The sequence below is a fragment of the Schistocerca americana genome, chromosome 2, assembly GCF_021461395.2.
Source record: "Schistocerca americana isolate TAMUIC-IGC-003095 chromosome 2, iqSchAmer2.1, whole genome shotgun sequence".
NCBI classification, from domain to species: Eukaryota; Metazoa; Arthropoda; class Insecta; order Orthoptera; family Acrididae; genus Schistocerca; species Schistocerca americana.
Genome location: NC_060120.1, coordinates 21,669,206 through 21,687,715, shown reverse-complemented (window position 1 = coordinate 21,687,715; position 18,510 = coordinate 21,669,206). Strand labels below are relative to the sequence as shown.

Below are 18,510 nucleotides of genomic sequence, written 5' to 3'. Positions count from 1 at the left end.
AATTTTTCAGTCTTGTGGGAGAGCTATCTTCTCAAGGGCGCGATGAATTATAATGGCAGTTGCACTCTTCTTTTCTAGTTTCAATTTATTGGTCCATTCGCCCACCTCAATAACGGAAAGATAACACGACAGTGTATTTGAGACGATTTTCATGTCAGTTATGACGACACGAACGTAAGAACAATACAACATCCCATTCCCTAGAGGAGATTCTAGATGGCTGATGGAAGAAACGTTAGGGTTTATCGTCCCTTCGACGTCGAGGTCATTAGAGATGGAGCTCATCTTCGAATTGGGGAATGATAGTGAAGGAAATCAACCGTGTTCTTTTCAAAGGAATCATCTCAACATCTGCGTGCAGTAAAACACAGGAAAACTAATTTTGCATGACTGGACGGAGATTAATGCTGCCGTCCTCTTTAAGTACTAGTCCACTGAATTAACCACTGAGTCACCTGGCTCATTTTTCATTTGTATGATCCTTATGCATTGAAACAGACATTCTAGTCTTTTTGAGTCTTCAGGTGCCTAACTGCGTGTTACACTGAAGTCTACAATTTCACTTGGCACAGAAACTTGCAACAGCCGTTTGTACGAGATCCAAATATTCACATCGTGCTAGGTGTCACAGTGAATGAGAATCTGACCTCTTATTCAGCAGCAGTGACCTTAGTACTCTTATCTGGCTACCTACGTTTAGTTTTATTCAGTGCCGTCATTAATAATTGCAGGTTAATGCCAAAGGGGTTCCTTCATGAATATCTCAGCATATTTTCCCACTCCCTCCTTGCTCCCTCCCTCCCCATATTTGTCCAAATGAGTTAGGACCCTCTGTCTAATGACTTTGATGAGTACGGTTGACAAGCGGCCAGCCACAACCAACCACTGAGAGTGTGCTAACAGACAAGGCCCAGTGCCAAGCTGCAGCTCCTACCACACACAAGTATATTCTGAAGCCATTAAGATGCAAACGCATCGACTTTTGCAGAACTCTATGGGATAACAAAAGTGATCACAGAATAATTCAGATAAATAAAGCACCCCTGAAAAGAACATACGGTGATATGGTCTTTGTTTTCGGTTCCATGTGGGTTGGAATATCAGAAGATGTGGCAAAGATGGAGGACATTTTTTACCACACTTTATCACCAAAAGTCGATCGGTAAAATAGGCCGACAAACCGGTCACATTGTGACCAAGCCCTTTAGCATGTTGATCGTGGAGATGAGCCACTATACAAAACTACAATTATATCCTGGTCATGTAGAAAGTGCTGCGAAGTAAGTTCGCATTTGCGATGTTGTTGGCGGAGAGGGTGAATGAGATCACTTCATTTGACTATAAAGACTAACAATCAATGCTGACGTATATTTTGTTTACTACCGTAGTTATATCTATTTCGACTCTTTGGTCATTTTCAATAGCCCAAAATGCTTCTTGGCCGATGGCTGTGTCAGAACGTATCGGGAGGGAGTAGCTCTTCAAGACTTCTAATAGAAGTTTCTTGTAGTAATACTGTTTAAAGAACAGTTTGCAAGAGATTTTAGAGTGGGCACCACTTACAAGTGTTGTCCTTAATACAAGTTTCTGTGAGACAAACACTTTTTCCTCAATGATGAGTTACCCCAAAATGCCAGATGCCATAAGTCTCATGGCATAACGCTCAGAGAATGAAAATCGTAAACGTAAGTCAAATTTTAGACATTTTCATCTCTAGAAGAATGGATGCCGTTACGAATAAAACAGTTACACAGTGTTCCCCAAAATAGTATTGTTTATTGATGTTGCCCTGTACTTCTAGACCTTGGACAGAAATGCCTTAGGATCGATAAATGCTTCGAGGACGGCTGTCGCAATCGCCAAGAGCCTTCTAGACTCTCTTTCATTACTCCCCAGCAGTTCGCAGCGCTAGTGGTGTGATCTGCAATGGATCCTCGTTCGGTGAAAGGAATATCCCGCCTACCGGAGTTCGATGAAATGGCGTCAGCCTATCGCAGTTCTCCGGAAAGTTTTATACCCTTTTCGCTTCACGTGGCGCGCTTACGGAAATAGCTTGTGAACGATAACATGAGGTACACTTTCGCATCCAACCCACAGAGTTGTGTAAACGTCATGCGTAACGCATCTCTTGTGAGTCATATGACGATATACGACTCCAATAGAGATTGTGTTGCTCCTCATACGAGGCAGTAACAGAGAGATGGCGCAATGGTGAAGCTAAACGACTCGTAAACTGTAGGAGCGTCTTTTGAATCCCGAGGCTGCTACCTAGTCTCCTATGTCTGGCGATTTCCGTAGATTATTTTAAGGCGAATCCCAAAGCTTGAAATCGGCAAAGGCTTTTTCCGGCTTGTTCCTTGCCCAGACTAATTAGTTCTACGTCTAAAACACCTTCTCCTTCTAAGAGAAAAATCAGTTTTCACACATTATTAAGATTTTGTAACATCTCCACAGGGGCGAACAATGTGCGATAATATCTACTTGTTTTCTTAATATTGTTTTCTTACTATCTTTTGGACATTGTTTTCAAGTCATGTCAAGCCTTTCCTATTCCTATTTATGTTTATATTTTTCTACGGCTTTGACATTTTGCTTAAAATTTCCTTCTCTTTCATCTGAAATCACGTTTTCTTCTTCCATTCCCGAAAGGTACATGAGAAGAACGACTACCGATAAAGCTCCGTATCAGCTCTAATTTCTCTGATCTGCTCATTGTGATCATTTCGCGAGGCATATCTGGGAGGAAGGAATATTTTGTTTCACGCTTCTTGCAACGTATGTTCTAGGAATTTCGCAAGTAAACCTCTCCATGAACCACAACGCCTCCCTCTAGGCATCTCCCACTGAGTTTGTAACACCATAGCTCTAATGCTGTACTGATTTATTTTGCTTTTGTTTCATTTAATGTTACATTGCTGTGCTTCTGTAAATGTGTGTGATTGAATCGATAACATAAAATTGTGTACTGCTTTCTTTATACAAACTTTGATGTCATGTTTTGTTTCTATACTGTGTAGCATATCTTTCATTTAAACTCTTTGTCCCATTTGGAGGGAACAAAACTTACTATATATGATTGTAATTTTGTGTGAATAATTTTTGGTAGAAATGTCTATATATACAAATGTTCTGTTTTGTTTAAAATGATTGTTTACTGTTATATAAACTGCTGATCCTCACTTAGGGTTCTTAGTTAGTTTGTAAGTAAAAGGTGTAGTGGTTCCCCTCGGGAACGGAACTGTGTAGCGCTCGCAAATTGTGGTTGGCCTACGTAGAAAAGGTGGAACTGATAGTGAGTCGGAGACGAGCTACGAGTCGGGGCACTGCCATGTAAAAGTTGCATAGTGCTGGTTTCGAGAGAGGCTTTTTCTGCTGCTTTCCAATGCTTCGGATGGATGGATAAATAGCTGGAACTATTCTGAAATTTGTATCTATCATAGCCACCAAGAAATGACTGAGTCCAGCAATTCTACCTGCAATTCCACCTACCAACTTGCAGTTGCCACCACATTGCGCAATCATTGCATCGGAATGCTATAATGATGTACAGTGAAGGATCAGCTTAATGGATGTGTTATTGTGCTCAAATAAAAGGTAATTTATATCTGAATTTATGTACCTACCTTGATTTTTCTCCTCATCATAACACCTCTCAGGGCCCTCTCCGTTTGAACTAAAGTGATTACCGAGTGTCCTTACTGAAAGTACATTAAAACCCAGTTTTCTAATTAATGCCTCTTGAACATAGTAAAGAGAAAGTTAAAGTTAATGTGGCAAGAGAGCGAGTTAAAGTTAATGATGCTTGCTGAAATAATTTTCCTAGTAAAACTGATTATTAATGTGTTGTTGCCAACTTCAAATTAAAATTTCTCAAGACTGAGGCTTATAAAGTTTTGCTTAGTAAATGATCACATTACTACCTGTTGTTAATCGCAGAAAGTGAGTCAGTATCTTACACAAATGTTAATTTTATGTCTCACGGTAGTAAAAGTGGAAAACTGCATAGTAGGAAATTATATGTTCATGATTACTAAGTGTTTGTCTCTCTTGTGTATTATAAGTGCATATTAACAGTATAACAGGATCCACAGTTTGTCTAGTGTGCTAATGCTAGGTAATAAATAACGGAAAGATCTCTATTTATGAAAACCATAATCTATTTATTAGAAAGACAGTGATAAGTAACCTGTCAGTGAATTTCAACTAACTTTCATTTTAAATAGTAAAGTATTTAACTGAGAGAGACTTAACCTAAACCTATGTCCAATTTATGATCCTAGAGGGAATGTTAATGGTAGTGTTATAAAGACCACTCAGTTTGTGTAAGCCCTGAAAGTGATAGTGTTTTTCTGTACCTGTTATAATTTTGTAAATAGTTTGTGCTGCTCCAACTGTTAGTTTCAATCTTACCGTAAACATATGAGTGTGTCAGAGTTCATTGCACTCGCGTGTGGCCAAGTATAGGTTGTGTTTATCCGTTAAAAATTACTAATAACTATTTCCTTGAACGAGAATGTTAATCAATCTCTTGCCTAGTTAGGCTGGCGACCGTTTTCCATTATCAGTTAAACAGTGCAGATAGGCAAAATTTTGTTTGTTACTGTTCAAACATTTACGTAATTCTGACTTTCATTTCCGGTAGGCCACCTCTGTTAGGTACAACACGGTCAACATAACAAAATTCCTCTCAGAGGGTAACACTGCTCTGTCGCTTTATACCATAGTTGCCTTAACAAGATAGTGTTATTTCACGACCTGCTTCCAACTTTAAGGTTATGGTATAACAGTAGCAGACGGTCGTGTTATACGTGGCTATTCCGTGACAGGACTAATTGTTCTGTTGGGGCATACTACGTAATAAACCAAATTTGGTATTTCATAGTACAAGCTACGTAAATGCTGTTGCAGTGTTATAAGTTGAACATCACCCTGAAGCTTTACCAATTACTTAACGATGCCATGATTAAATTCGTAGCCCTTCCTTGCATCATCTCTGCCGTAGTGCCCGAGACAGCAGGCGCCGACAACACGCGCTGCACAGTTACGCATCGTGTGGGTTATAGCAAACTCAGCCCCTAAAGTTCGGATGACGCGGAAGTTCACAACTCCGGAACTCAAGAGGCCAGGCCAGCAAAGGGCATCAACAACGTTCCAGCGAGGAAACCAGGCCGGTTCACGGGTCGATGGAAGGCATGTAGACGGTTAAAGGCTAATGAAACTGTGCTGTGTCCAAGCCAGTCTTTGGACCGATGTATGTTTCTCAACAACTGCAGCAAAATTTCAGCGTTGTCGTTATGTAAGTTACTTATTACAAAGTGACAGACAGGAAAATTACAAAACATCGACGTGTTGCTGAAAGAAGGCCAAGATGTAGTGACTTCTCGACGAGAAACAATTCTCGAAGCTGTTCGTATTTCAGATAGTAAACATAAATTAAATAATTGAAAGGGATAGCATACCGGTTATGGCAGTAAATTTGCAATCGCGCGGAGTAGACTTCAGATCTACACTCCTGGAAATTGAAATAAGAACACCGTGAATTCATTGTCCCAGGAAGGGGAAACTTTATTGACACATTCCTGGGGTCAGATACATCACATGATCACACTGACAGAACCACAGCACATAGACACAGGCAACAGAGCATGCACGATGTCGGCACTAGTACAGTGTATATCCACCTTTCGCAGCAATGCAGGCTGCTATTCTCCCATGGAGACGATCGTAGAGATGCTGGATCTAGTCCTGTGGAACGGCTTGCCATGCCATTTCCACCTGGCGCCTCAGTTGGACCAGCGTTCGTGCTGGACGTGCAGACCGCGTGAGACGACGCTTCATCCAGTCCCAAACATGCTCAATGGGGGACAGATCCGGAGATCTTGCTGGCCAGGGTAGTTGACTTACACCTTCTAGAGCACGTTGGGTGGCACGGGATACATGCGGACGTGCATTGTCCTGTTGGAACAGCAAGTTCCCTTTCCGGTCTAGGAATGGTAGAACGATGGGTTCGATGACGGTTTGGATGTACCGTGCACTATTCAGTGTCCCCTCGACGATCACCAGTGGTGTACGGCCAGTGTAGGAGATCGCTCCCCACACCATGATGCCGGGTGTTGGCCCTGTGTGCCTCGGTCGTATGCAGTCCTGATTGTGGCGCTCACCTGCACGGCGCCAAACACGCATACGACCATCATTGGCACCAAGGCAGAAGCGACTCTCATCGCTGAAGACGACACGTCTCCATTCGTCCCTCCATTCACGCCTGTCGCGACACCACTGGAGGCGGGCTGCACGATGTTGGGGCGTGAGCGGAAGACGGCCTAACGGTGTGCGGGACCGTAGCCCAGCTTCATGGAGACGGTTGCGAATGGTCCTCGCCGATACCCCAGGAGCAACAGCGTCCCTAATTTGCTGGGAAGTGGCGGTGCGGTCCCCTACGGCACTGCGTAGGATCCTACGGTCTTGGCGTGCATCCGTGCGTCGCTGCGGTCCGGTCCCTGGTCGACGGGCACGTGCACCTTCCGCCGACCACTGGCGACAACATCGATGTACTGTGGAAACCTCACGCCCCACGTGTTGAGCAATTCGGCGGTACGTCCACCCGGCCTCCCGCATGCCCACTATACGCCCTTGCTCAAAGTCTGTCAACTGCACATACGGTTCACGTCCACGCTGTCGCGGCATGCTACCAGTGTTAAAGACTGCGATGGAGCTCCGTATGCCACGGCAAACTGGCTGACACTGACGGCGGCGGTGCACAAATGCTGCGCAGCTAGCGCCATTCGACGGCCAACACCGCGGTTCCTGGTGTGTCCGCTGTGCCGTGCGTGTGATCATTGCTTGTACAGCCCTCTCGCAGTGTCCGGAGCAAGTATGGTGGGTCTGACACACCGGTGTCAATGTGTTCTTTTTTCCATTTCCAGGAGTGTACTTTCGACCAGTGAAATTTAAGGCTCCACAGCTTCCCAGAACCACATAAAGGGAATACTAAAATTGGTCCAGTGAAAAGGAAAGAAGAAAGAAAGGCTGGGGTGCAACGGCCGGTCGACGATGCTGTCATTAGTGACTGAATACGAGCGTGGACAGGGAAAGGGAGTCCACCGTTAGCTTGAAACCAACTATCCTATCATTTGCCTAAAACGGATTCGAAAAATCACGCAAAACTTTTATCTGGATGCCGGATGTGGATCTCAGTCGCCGTTCTCCCGAATATGTTTCCTTTCCTGGATGTGTGTGATGTCCTTAGGTTAATTATCTTTAAGCAGTTCTAAGTTATAGGGGACTGATAACCTCAGCAGTTAAGTCCCATAGCGCTCAGTGCCATTTTTTTTTTTTTTTTAATTTCGTAGTGGGTATCAAACGTCACACCAACAATGTGGAAAATTTTCGTAACTGTCAAGGATAGTTCGGACACTACACTAGGTGTACCGAGAGTAGGACTCGCATTTTTTGTGTGTATGGTGGTGAGGAAGGGAGGAAATGAGAGGGGAGGATGGTGGTAAAGGGGTTGAGGGGGCGGGGAGAGGTGGTCGCGGAAGTAGGAGCACGAGGAGGCAGAGAAGGTACAAAGTTGAATTTATGTAAGTGTGTGTGTGTGTGTGTGTGTGTGTGTGTGTGTGTGCTTTCGTAGGTGGGTGTGGGTGTTCGTAGCGGGCAGGAACACAAAGCATATCATGTGCTTTTGACACCAATGAGATGTGGGTGGTGAAAGGGGGGAGGCGAGGGGACGGTGATGTCAGTTGCTCCTTGCACACTCGCAGTCGCGCGGTTCAGCAGAATTGAGTTTCGGCGCCCGAGCTAGGGTGACGGAGGAAACCTGCTAACGCTCCCCCCCCCCCCCCCCCCCCCCTGCGCCCTGACCCCCTCGAGCTTCCACTTGAGCACATTCTGGCGCCCCACCTGCTGCGGCGGCTGCATTACAAACACCACGTACCGCACAATGGACCATTCTTGCATGCGATGACGTACTTCTGAGGAGCATGTTCGTATGTGCTTGCCGTACCATTTAATACACTCATACAGGGTGTTACAAAAAGGTGCGGCCGAACTTTCAGGAAACATTCCTCACACACAAATAAAGAAAAGATTTTATGTGGACATGTGTCCGGAAACGCTTAATTTCCATGTTAGAACTCATTTTAGTTTCGTCAGTACGTACTGTACTTCCTCGATTCACCGCCAGTTGGCCCAATTGAAGGAAGGTAATGCTGACCTCGGTGCTTGTGTTGACATGCGACTCATTGCTCTACAGTACTAGCATCAAGCACATCAGTACCTAGCATCAACAGGTTAGTGTTCATCACGAACGTGGTTTTGCAGTCAGTGCAATGTTTACAAATGCGGAATCGGCAGATGCCCATTTGATGTATGGATTAGCACGGGGCAATAGCCGTGGCGCGGTTTGTATCGAGACAGATTTCCAGAACGAAGGTGTCCCGACAGGAAGACGTTCGAAGCAATTAACCGGCGCCTTAGGGAGCACGGAACATTCCAGCCTATGACTCGCGACTGGGGAAGACCTAGAACGACGAGGACACCTGCAATGGACGAGGCAATTCCTCGTGCAGTTGACGATAACCCTAATGTCAGCGTCAGAGAAGTTGCTGCTGTACAAGGTAACGTTGACCACGTCACTGTATGGAGAGTGCTACGGGAGAACCAGTTGTTTCCGTACCATGTACAGCGTGTGCAGGCATTATCAGCAGCTGATTGGCCTCCACGGGTACACTTTTGCGAATGGTTCATCCAACAATGTGTCAATCCTCATTTCAGCGCAAATGTTCTCTTTACGGATGATGCTTCATTCCAACGTGATCAAATTGTAAATTTTCACAATCGACATGTGTGGGCTGACGAGAATTCGCACGCAATTGTGCAATCACGTCATCAACACAGATTTTCTGTGAACGTTTGGGCACGCATTGTTGGTGATGTCTTGACTGTGCCCCATGTTCTTCCACCTACGCTCAATGGAGCACGATATCATGATTTCACACGGGATACTCTACCTGTGCTGCTAGAACATGTGCCTTTACAAGTACGACACAACATGTGGATCATGCACGATGGAGCTCCTACACATTTCAGTCGAAGTGTTCGTATGCTTCTCAACAACAGATTCGGTGACCGATGGATTGGTAGAGGCGGATCAATTCCATGGCCTCCACGCTCTCCCGACTTCAACCCTCTTGAATTTCATTTATGGGGGCATTTGAAAGCTCTTGTCTACGCAACCCCAGTACCAAATGTAGAGACTCTTCGTGCTCGTATTGTGGACGGCTGTGATACAATACGCCATTCTCCAGGGCTGCATCAGCGCATCAGGGATTCAATGCGACGGATGGTGGATGCATGTATTCTCGCTAACGGAGGACATTTTGAACATTTCCTGTAACAAAGTGAAGTCACGCTGGTACGTTCTGTTGCTGTGTGTTTCCATTCCATGATTAATGTGATCTGAAGAGAAGTAATAAAATGAGCTGTACATGGAAAGTAAGTGTTTCCGGACACATGTGCACATAACATATTTTCTTTCTTTGTGTGTGAGGAATGTTTCCTGAAAGTTTGGGCGTACCTTTTTGTAACACCCTGTATATTCCGCTAAAGAGGCTGACGCCTTTCTGCAGTGTTACATCACTGGTGTACATAACATAAGGAACAATAATGTTGGAGCAGTCGTTTTGGCACCACCTACGAGGGCTATTCGAAAAGTAAGGTCCGTATGGTCGCGAAGTGGAAACCACAGTGAAAATCAAATTTGTTTTATTTGCAACAGGTAGCTACACCTTCCAGGTACTTCTCTACATAATCGCCGCTCTCGATTAAACACTTCTAGTAGTATTGTACCATCTTTGCGATATCCTAGTCACAGACGGCAGTAGCCTGTGCTTTCTGCCAATTCTCTAGGCTGATCGGCGGTTTGTTGTCTGTGCCAACGATTCATCTGAGCATAGATAAAAATCGGAGGGAGAAAAGGCCGGGCTGTACGTTCGGGGACCAAACACTTCCCACTGAAAACACTGCAGGGGTGTCCTGATTGGTTCTATAGTGTGCGGCCGAGAATTGTCACGAAGAAGCGAATGCATGTCAGCTTCGTTGTGTAGGCTGCATTAAATTAGGCGAAATCTCTCACAGGCACTCATACTTGTTGGGAAACACTATTTTCTTGGCATCTTTAGGTGCCCACTCATGAGTGACATGACGCGATCGACAGACATACTAGAGATACTGTCCAACACATCTATCCAAGGTGGTGTTTGTGGGGGAGGAGACCAGACAGCGAGGTCATCGGTCTCATCGGATTAGGGAAGGATGGGGAAGGAATTCGGCCGTGCCCTTTCAGGGGAACCATCCCGGCATTTGCCTGGAGCGATTTAGGGAAATGACGGAAAACCTAAATCAGGATGGCCGCACGCTTGATTGAACCGTCGTCCTCCCGAATGCGAGTCCAGTGTGCTAACCACTGCGCCACCTTGTTCCGGTTCTATGCAAGGTTTCATCTGATTTACACTGTGGTTTCCAAGGCACCAATTCACCAACTGCAGACGATGATAAGCGTCAGTACACAAGAAGGTGTTTTTTTCGTAGATGGACAAATGTAAAGTCGTTTCTGTAGTTAATTGTTTAATAAAGCACAAAGAACCGTTAGTATGCCAAAGGAGTTAACGGTCTCAAAGAGAGCAGTGACGATTGTATACTACAAATCGACATTATGCAGTAGAAATGTGATGTATCGCCGGCCAGAGTGGCCGAGCGGTTCTGGGCGCTACAGTCTGGAACCTCGCGACCGCTACGCTCGCAGGTTCGAATCCTGCCTCGGGCATGGATGTGTGTGATGTACTTAGGTTAGTTAGGTTTAAGTAGTTCTAAATTCTAGGGTACTGATGACCTCAGAACTTAAGTCCCATAGTGCTCAGAGCTATTTCAGCCATTTGTGATGCATCGTCTACGAAATACTGACCAAATCTCACTAAGATTATGTACTTGCTGTTGCACCTGTTAAAGTGAGTATTACTTCCAAACACCGAATGAGGTGATGGATTAATCAAGGCACAAAATTTTTTTTGTGGATGATCAGGGGTTAAAAAGCAGTCTCTACTGTCAGATTTATAATTTCCACGATTTTGTATGCCCATTGAGGGTCATTCTGTGATGTTTGCGTTGAAAAGCATCCAGCGGCTAACTTTAGAAACATTCTTCTACGATGGTAATCCCAAAAGTAAGGTCTCCTATTTTTTTATGAGTACAAAGACCTGTTTATTTCTACAATGGTTCACATCAGTTTACAGCTTGAACATTTAGCTATTTTTCGACACAATCGCGATTTCTGTAGATGCGTTTTTATAGACGCTGTGGCAGTGTTTGTATGCCCATGTCATACCGCCTCCATGCTGTTCAGAAAGTTATGAACCTCTTCATTCACCTCATCGTCGGAGCTGAATCGCTTTCCGGCCAAATATTCTTTTAACCTAGGGAACAGGTGACTGTCACTGGGCGCCAAGTCAGGACTGTAGGGTGGGTGGGTGATTATGTTCCACTGAAACTGTCGCAGGAGAGCAACGGTTTATCAAGAGCGACGTGTGGGCGAGCGTTGTCATGGAGAATGTGTACGCCCTTGCTCAACATTCCTCTTCTCCGGTTCTGAATTGCCCGTTTGAGTTTTTTCAGAGTCTCACAGTACCTGTCAGCGTTAATTGTGGTCCCAGCGATTCAGCTCCGACGACAAGGTGAAAGAAGAGGTTCATAACTTTCTGAACAGCATGGCGGCGAGCTGGTATGACATGCGCTTACAAAAACTGCCACAGTGTCTACAAAAATGCATCGACAGAAATGGTGATTATGTCGAAAAATAGCTAAATGTTCAAGCTGTAAACTGATGCAAATCATTGTAGAAATAAACAAGTTTATGAACTTATAAAAAATAGAATATCTTACTTTTGGGATTACCCTCGTACGTAAGTGTCTATTCTGTCTCTTCTGACTTTATCGTTGGGGGCATGTTAAGCCCCCTGTTGTTTTCTCCTTCGAACGCGACCCTATAACTTCATCCCAGATGATCTCATTTTAGATGCGAACTTAAATTTCAAGAGTGGAAAGTCAATACACCCTGGTTTGTCCTTGTACGGAACAGACAAACAACAATCCGAAGCTTTGAACGTATTCATGACGAGTGCTCGGATGACTCAATTTCAAGATTATTGGCCCGGACAAGTAGGTGTTGGGACTCGTGTTTCCACCTCTTACATAGCTGTAACTGATATTGATTCTAAATATAAATTATGTCCAGGGAGAAATAAATATTCTGTGAATTCAGTATAAATTCTTTTCTCACTCGTCTATTCTGCACAGCTTTGTTGTTTATTTGGTTGAATGTAAACATTAGCAGCAATCTCTTTTCTATTCTCAGTTGTTCCACATAATGCGTGTTTACCATAGGCGCATTTTTGTTAGTAATATCAGTTAATTTTCAGAATACTCTAGTATGTTACATCGTTTCCTTTTTTTCTTTTTTTTTTTTTTTTTTTTTTTTTTTTTGTTCAAGATGCTGAATTTAATGTCGTTTTAGACGCCTATGTAGCAGCAGCGTCCATCGAATTAATAATACGTCTCGTATAAGAGCTTCCCTCTGTAAACGACTTTTACTCAAACCGATTGCCGCCCGCTGTGGCCGAGCGGTTCTAGGCACTGCTGCTACGGTTGCAGGTATGAATCCTGCCTCGGGCATGGATGTCTGTGATATTTGGAAAAAATAGCAGTTGCCATTGTCTTCTGTGGTATTATCCAGATATAGGCGAGAAATATAGTTCATCAGCGAGCTGTAACGTATTCTGAATCCCACATACTATATTACACAAATTTATTAAAAATTGGCTACTTCGTATTTCGTTTCAATATGAGAACTACTAGAAGGGCGTTGTTATAAATCAGCTACAAAAATCACACTTTGCGTCACTTGATATTTTAAAAACTAGTATTAAACACACACCCGAAGGCACTCCTATATCTTAAAAAGTACTTTCAGTCACAGCCACAGGTTTGCAGCGTTGCTCCATTTCGTCATTCATGATAAGTCAGAAACGATGAAAAGAGCTAGACAAGCATGTCGACGAAAACTGTGTGGCTATTTTTTTTCCACAGTAGGTATACGACGTGACATACCTTCCAGAGTGTAAGGGCCGTTGAGAACACACAGCAATTATCATCTTCACACACATAAGCTACTCCTTTTTCTTCTTCTCATGATTTAATTCGGTTCCCATTTAACTAACTGAACTATTTCCGTTTTTCCTAAATTAAAATTGAAGAAGATGTATATCCAGTCGTTAGATTGTTGCATTTAAATAGTCCATTCCCGTTGCTTGTGATAGTTTCTAAATGTAAAATTCAGAATAGAAGTAAGTGTACTAAAACTGAAGACGTAGCTTAGAAGACAGCATTTCATTTTATCCAGTGATCAGGATAATAAAAGAACGTGTGACTACGTCTGCTTTAACGCGAGAAATTTGAAAAATCTGGGAACTTTATTGCGTTTTCGATCTTTATTAGAGCGGCTCAAAACAGTAAACCGCCCTCTCTGCGACATTTTTAACAATGCTGCTCTTTAATCGCTTTTCTGTCAGTCATTTACCTTGATGCACCTATGATGTTTCGCATCCAGAAGAACAGGTAACACAGAATAACAGAAGCTGATAGGCTAACATCTCGTGCAAAACTGTATTATATAATGTAGTGTTGGCTGGATGGTATGTGCATCAAATGCCAATGAGAATCAGATCTTAGTTATTCTGAGGCCTTAATCACTCATTACCTTATCGTTCCCGAGAATTTGGAACGAACGAGAAGAATATTAAAATCGTACACATAAAGAGAAGTTTTGGGCAAAACAGTGGTATTTTAAATCATGAATTGAGAGAACTAAAGATAATATGCAGCCATTACGGTGATATTTACGGCAAAGCAGGTAATTAAACTGGTCCCCCAATACAGAATCCCAGCGCCACTGAATGAAATGAACAGCTCATGAGATACACACCAGAAGCCGCTTTCAAGACAGATTGCACTGTTATTTAGCCCGGTGTTTCATAGATTAAGTGATCAGTGGCTTCTGCAAAGTGAGAAGAACTTGCGTAATACGACAAGAACGTCTGCTTTAATTTTTTTTTTTCTTCAGCAGGACATTAAGAGAACAGTATATGACAATGATGAGAGTTATACCAAGATGCTAGGCAACTCGTGGTCCTGTATTGTGTCGAACCCGGTACCGGTGTGTCCAATGATCTGCTCATCGCGCATTGTACCAGTGGAGCTGCTTGCCAGATTGATCATAGACTACATTTTTTTTCTGTTATTTCATAGTGAAATGTCGACAGCAACAATGGAACTGTATCGCCAGAGTCCTGAGAGAGTGGTACAAGTTTATCCGCGCACAGTGGTCACTTACCTTGTAGATGCCGTCGACCAGCTTCGTTATCTCTTCCGTCTCCATGGCTGTTGTCCGTCACTTCAGAATCCCGAGTAAGTCATCGTGCGGATAAGAAAAATAAGGTGGCGACTACGGCGAAGCGCACTCGACCTGACTCAACACGGCGGCAGTTCGCGCGCTCCCAGACCCCGCCCAGCTATCGGCTGCCGACGGCAGTGTGTCGGGCGTCCGCGCAAAGAGTGGGGGAGCCGAGTCGTGGCTCTGCCGATGTGCGCGGTTTGGCGGTCCGCGCGCGACTGAGCGCCCGTCCGTGGCGCGCCGCGTCCACAGTCGCCGCAGTGCGCAGGCGCGAAGCAGGGCCCCGACGCGCTCACGCACTTCTTCGATTTCTCCTAAGCGAGCATAGTGTGGGCACTCTTTGCTCCCCGTCCCTTTCCTGGAAGGCTCTCCGTTTTAATCGACTCTACCCTCTGAATCATTGTTTACAACTCGTATATAGTCCTCACATAGTTATTTTACCCTCACGTACCTAATTTTTATTGCTTTCATTGCAGTATGAGACATCGTAACTCTTCTGTTCCTTCCGAATACAGCAGTAACATTCAGTCCCTACACTAGACTCCGGAGACTCCACGTGAGGCTGTGCTTTTGACAAAAGACCAACTCTCATTGGAGACATTGCCATAACACCGGGCTGAAAGCTAGTCCACAGAATAACATCTTGAGGAAGCTCACATCCACCGCCTGGGGAGCAAGTCCTCCCGTCCTGAGAATTTCGGCTCTTGCTCTGTGTGTGGCCGCTGCAGAGTATGCTTCACCTGTGTGCAATGCATCCACTCAAGCCAAACCGGTTGATATTGCAAATCAATTGGAATACTTCTAGATAAGCTCAAGTACTGTGGTATTAATGGGACACTGCTCAAATGGTTTAAGTCGTACCTAACTGGAAGAGTGCAGAAAGTTGAAATAAGCAGTTCACATAATATGCCAAAAACTGGTGATTTCTCAAATCAGAAATCTGTAGCTAAGGTAGAATATTTAATATTTCTAGGTGTATGCATTGATGAGGGGTTGAACTGGAAAAAAACACACTGAGAATCTACTGAAACGTTTGAGTTCAGCTACTAATGCTACTAGCGTCATTGCAAATTTTGGCGATATACATCTAAGTAAATTAGCTTACCACGCCTATTTTCATTCTCTGCTTTCGTATGGCTTCATATTCCAGGGTAGCTCACCATTGAGTAAAAGAGTGTTCATTGCACAAAAGCGTGCAACCAGATTAATTGCTGGAGCTCATCCAAGGTCATCCTGCAGACACACAATATATATATGCAAAGCTTTGCACTGTAGCCACACTATATATATATATTGTGTGGCTACAGTGAAGATCTCTAGCTCTTTAAATAAGTGTCTGCAGGATGATCTTGGGTGAGCTCCAGCAATTAATCTGGTTGCACGCTTTTGTGCAATGAACACAAGCTACCACCTGATTATATATATATATATATATATATATATTTACTTAGGAAATTTGTTATTAACGATCCGAACGAATTCAAAAGTAATAGCAGTGTACATGGCTACAACACTAGGAGAAAGGATGATCTTCACTACTCAAGATTAAATATAACTTTGGCTCAGAAGAAGGCGGTAAATTACGCTGCCACAAAGGTCTTTGGTCACTTACCTAATAGTATGAAAAGTCTGACAGATAGCCATATAGTATTTAAAGGTAAATTAAAAGAATTTCTTAATGGCAACTCCTTCCACTCATTAGATGAATTTTTGGATATAGTGAGTGGGTAATTTCCCGAACCCCCCACAAAAAAAAAAAAAAAAAAAAAAAAAAAAAAAATATTTGAAAATATTGAGTGTCGTAATATTTTGTGTAATGTAATATCTTGTATAGACACCTTTTATTAACCTGACACGATCCACATCATTCCGAAGTGTCGTATTCATGATCTATGGAACAAGTACTAATCTAATCTAATCTAATATAGACCGTCCGAATGTCGGGATGTATGAAGCCAACTCCAGTCGATTAAAAAAACCACCCAATTGTTGGAATAGCTCTCCCCCCCCCCCCCCCCCCCCACATACACACTATTAGAAGGGCTGTTGCTGCTGATGTAGAGAGGGCTAAGCAAACTTATGATCCCCGACATCCACTGCTTGATCATCAGGCTGTAGACCGGCGACTGAAGTCGAGAAAGAGCTTCATCGCCAGGACTCAACCACTAGAGGGGGCACCAGAGTCTAACCGCATCACCAGGTGGAAGAGCAAGATACCACCTGATATCCCTGTAAAGGAAGAGCTAGCTCCAAAAAATGACTTGCCCTACCCTATTTGGATGTCGCTCAATCCTCTTAGGGTGGCCGTTCCTCTTTGCAAGACCAACATGCGAAAACGGAGCATTCTTCCAGTTGATGGAGGTACATCCTGCGAGTGCGGAACAACACAAGACCCGACCGGCCTGCTAATTTGTCCTCAACCTGAACAACCCTGCACAACACAGGACCTGATCGAGGGAAACAACAAGGCCATTGGAGTTGCTACCTTCTGGAAATGCTGATCGGACACGGAAATGAATCAATGAATTGGAGACTGATATCTTTTCGACAAAGGATGTCAATAGATACGGGGGTGCAACCTCGCATAGGGTATCGATATCAGCGATGTCCTTTCCCAACAAAACAACCCCTGCATTGAAGGTTATACACTGCCAGGAAAAAATTACTACACCTGGCAAAAGATGATGTTGATTCTGATCCGATGACGCCTTTATGCCATCTGGGGGATAGTAGTTGTACTGATAATAGTTTCAACGTCGTGCGCGAACAGTTAGCATAGTGTCATAGCTACCAGAGCGTCATCTGTGTCTAGTCTTTAATGGGGAATGCTCACAGCCAGAAGGTTCAGAGTGGTACAAACGTGTGAAGCAAGCAGGCAACCCTACCACCGTGACGCACTCGTGCTTCCTACAGCCGCCTGAGCGAGTTTGAAAGTGGTCAGATTGTGGCCTTTCGAGTTGTGGGATGGTCCTTGCGGAGAACCGTCACACAATTTGGACGTGCTGCGTCAGTTGTGTAACGATGCTGGCATCAGTGGTCACGTGAACATTCTCACACCCTTAGACGAGGTACTAGACGTCCACCCAGCACAAACACCCGCCAAGGTCATCGTATTGTAAGGGCAGCAGTGACAGATCGTACAGCTATCACAGCACAGGTAAGAGGACTTGTGATCCCAGACGTGTCAACACGAATTGTTGCAAACGGCATATACGGGCACGTACACCTCTGGCCTGTCTTACGAGGTGCATTCAAGTTCTAAGGCCTCCGATTTTTTTCTCCGGGCTGGAAAGAGATAGAAGCATGCGCATTGTTTTAAAATGACGCCGGGTTCATTGTCAATACGTCCCAGAGATGGCAGCACTGTACGGCAGATGGAATTTTACCGCCAGCGCCGAGAATGAGAACTGTTTTAAATACTTAAAATGGCGACGTTCTCCTTACTTGAACAGCGTGCAATCATTCGTTTTCTGAATTTGCGTGGTGTGAAACCAATTGAAATTCATCAACAGTTGAAGGAGACATGTGGTGATGGAGTTATGGATGTGTCGAAAGTGTGTTCGTGGGCGTGACAGTTTAATGAAGGCAGAAAATCGTGTGACAACAAACCGAAACAACCTCGGGCTGACACAAGCCGGTCTGACGACACAGTCGAGAAAGTGGAGAGAATTGTTTTGGGGGATCGCCGAATGACTGTTGAACAGATCGCCTCCAGAGTTGGCATTTCTGTGGGTTCTGGGCACACAATCCTGCATGACGACCTGAAAATGCGAAAAGCGTCATCCAGTTGGGTGCCACGAATGCTGACGGACGACCACATGGCTGCCCGTGTGGCATGTTGCCAAGCAATGTTGACGCATGAATGGGATTTTCTTTTCGTCAGTTGTGACAATGGATGAGACGTGGATGCCATTTTTCAATCCACAAACAAAGCGCCAGTCAGCTCAATGGAAGCACACAGATTCACCGCCACCAAAAAAATTTCGGGTAACCGCCAGTGCTGAAAAAAT

At 44.3% G+C, this 18,510-nt stretch overlaps 1 protein-coding gene across 1 annotated transcript in view; it reads right to left on the bottom strand.

Moving 5' to 3' along the window:
• LOC124589405 (brain-specific angiogenesis inhibitor 1-associated protein 2) overlaps positions 1 to 14,700 on the bottom strand; it is a 618,821-nt gene extending 604,121 nt beyond the window's left edge. Inside the window, exon 1 of the mRNA XM_047131551.1 lies at positions 14,441 to 14,700. Coding sequence (XP_046987507.1) covers positions 14,441 to 14,485 — 45 coding nt within the window. The 5' untranslated portion in view covers positions 14,486 to 14,700. The remainder of the gene's footprint in view (positions 1 to 14,440) is intronic.
• Positions 14,701 to 18,510: the final 3,810 nt, after the last annotated feature.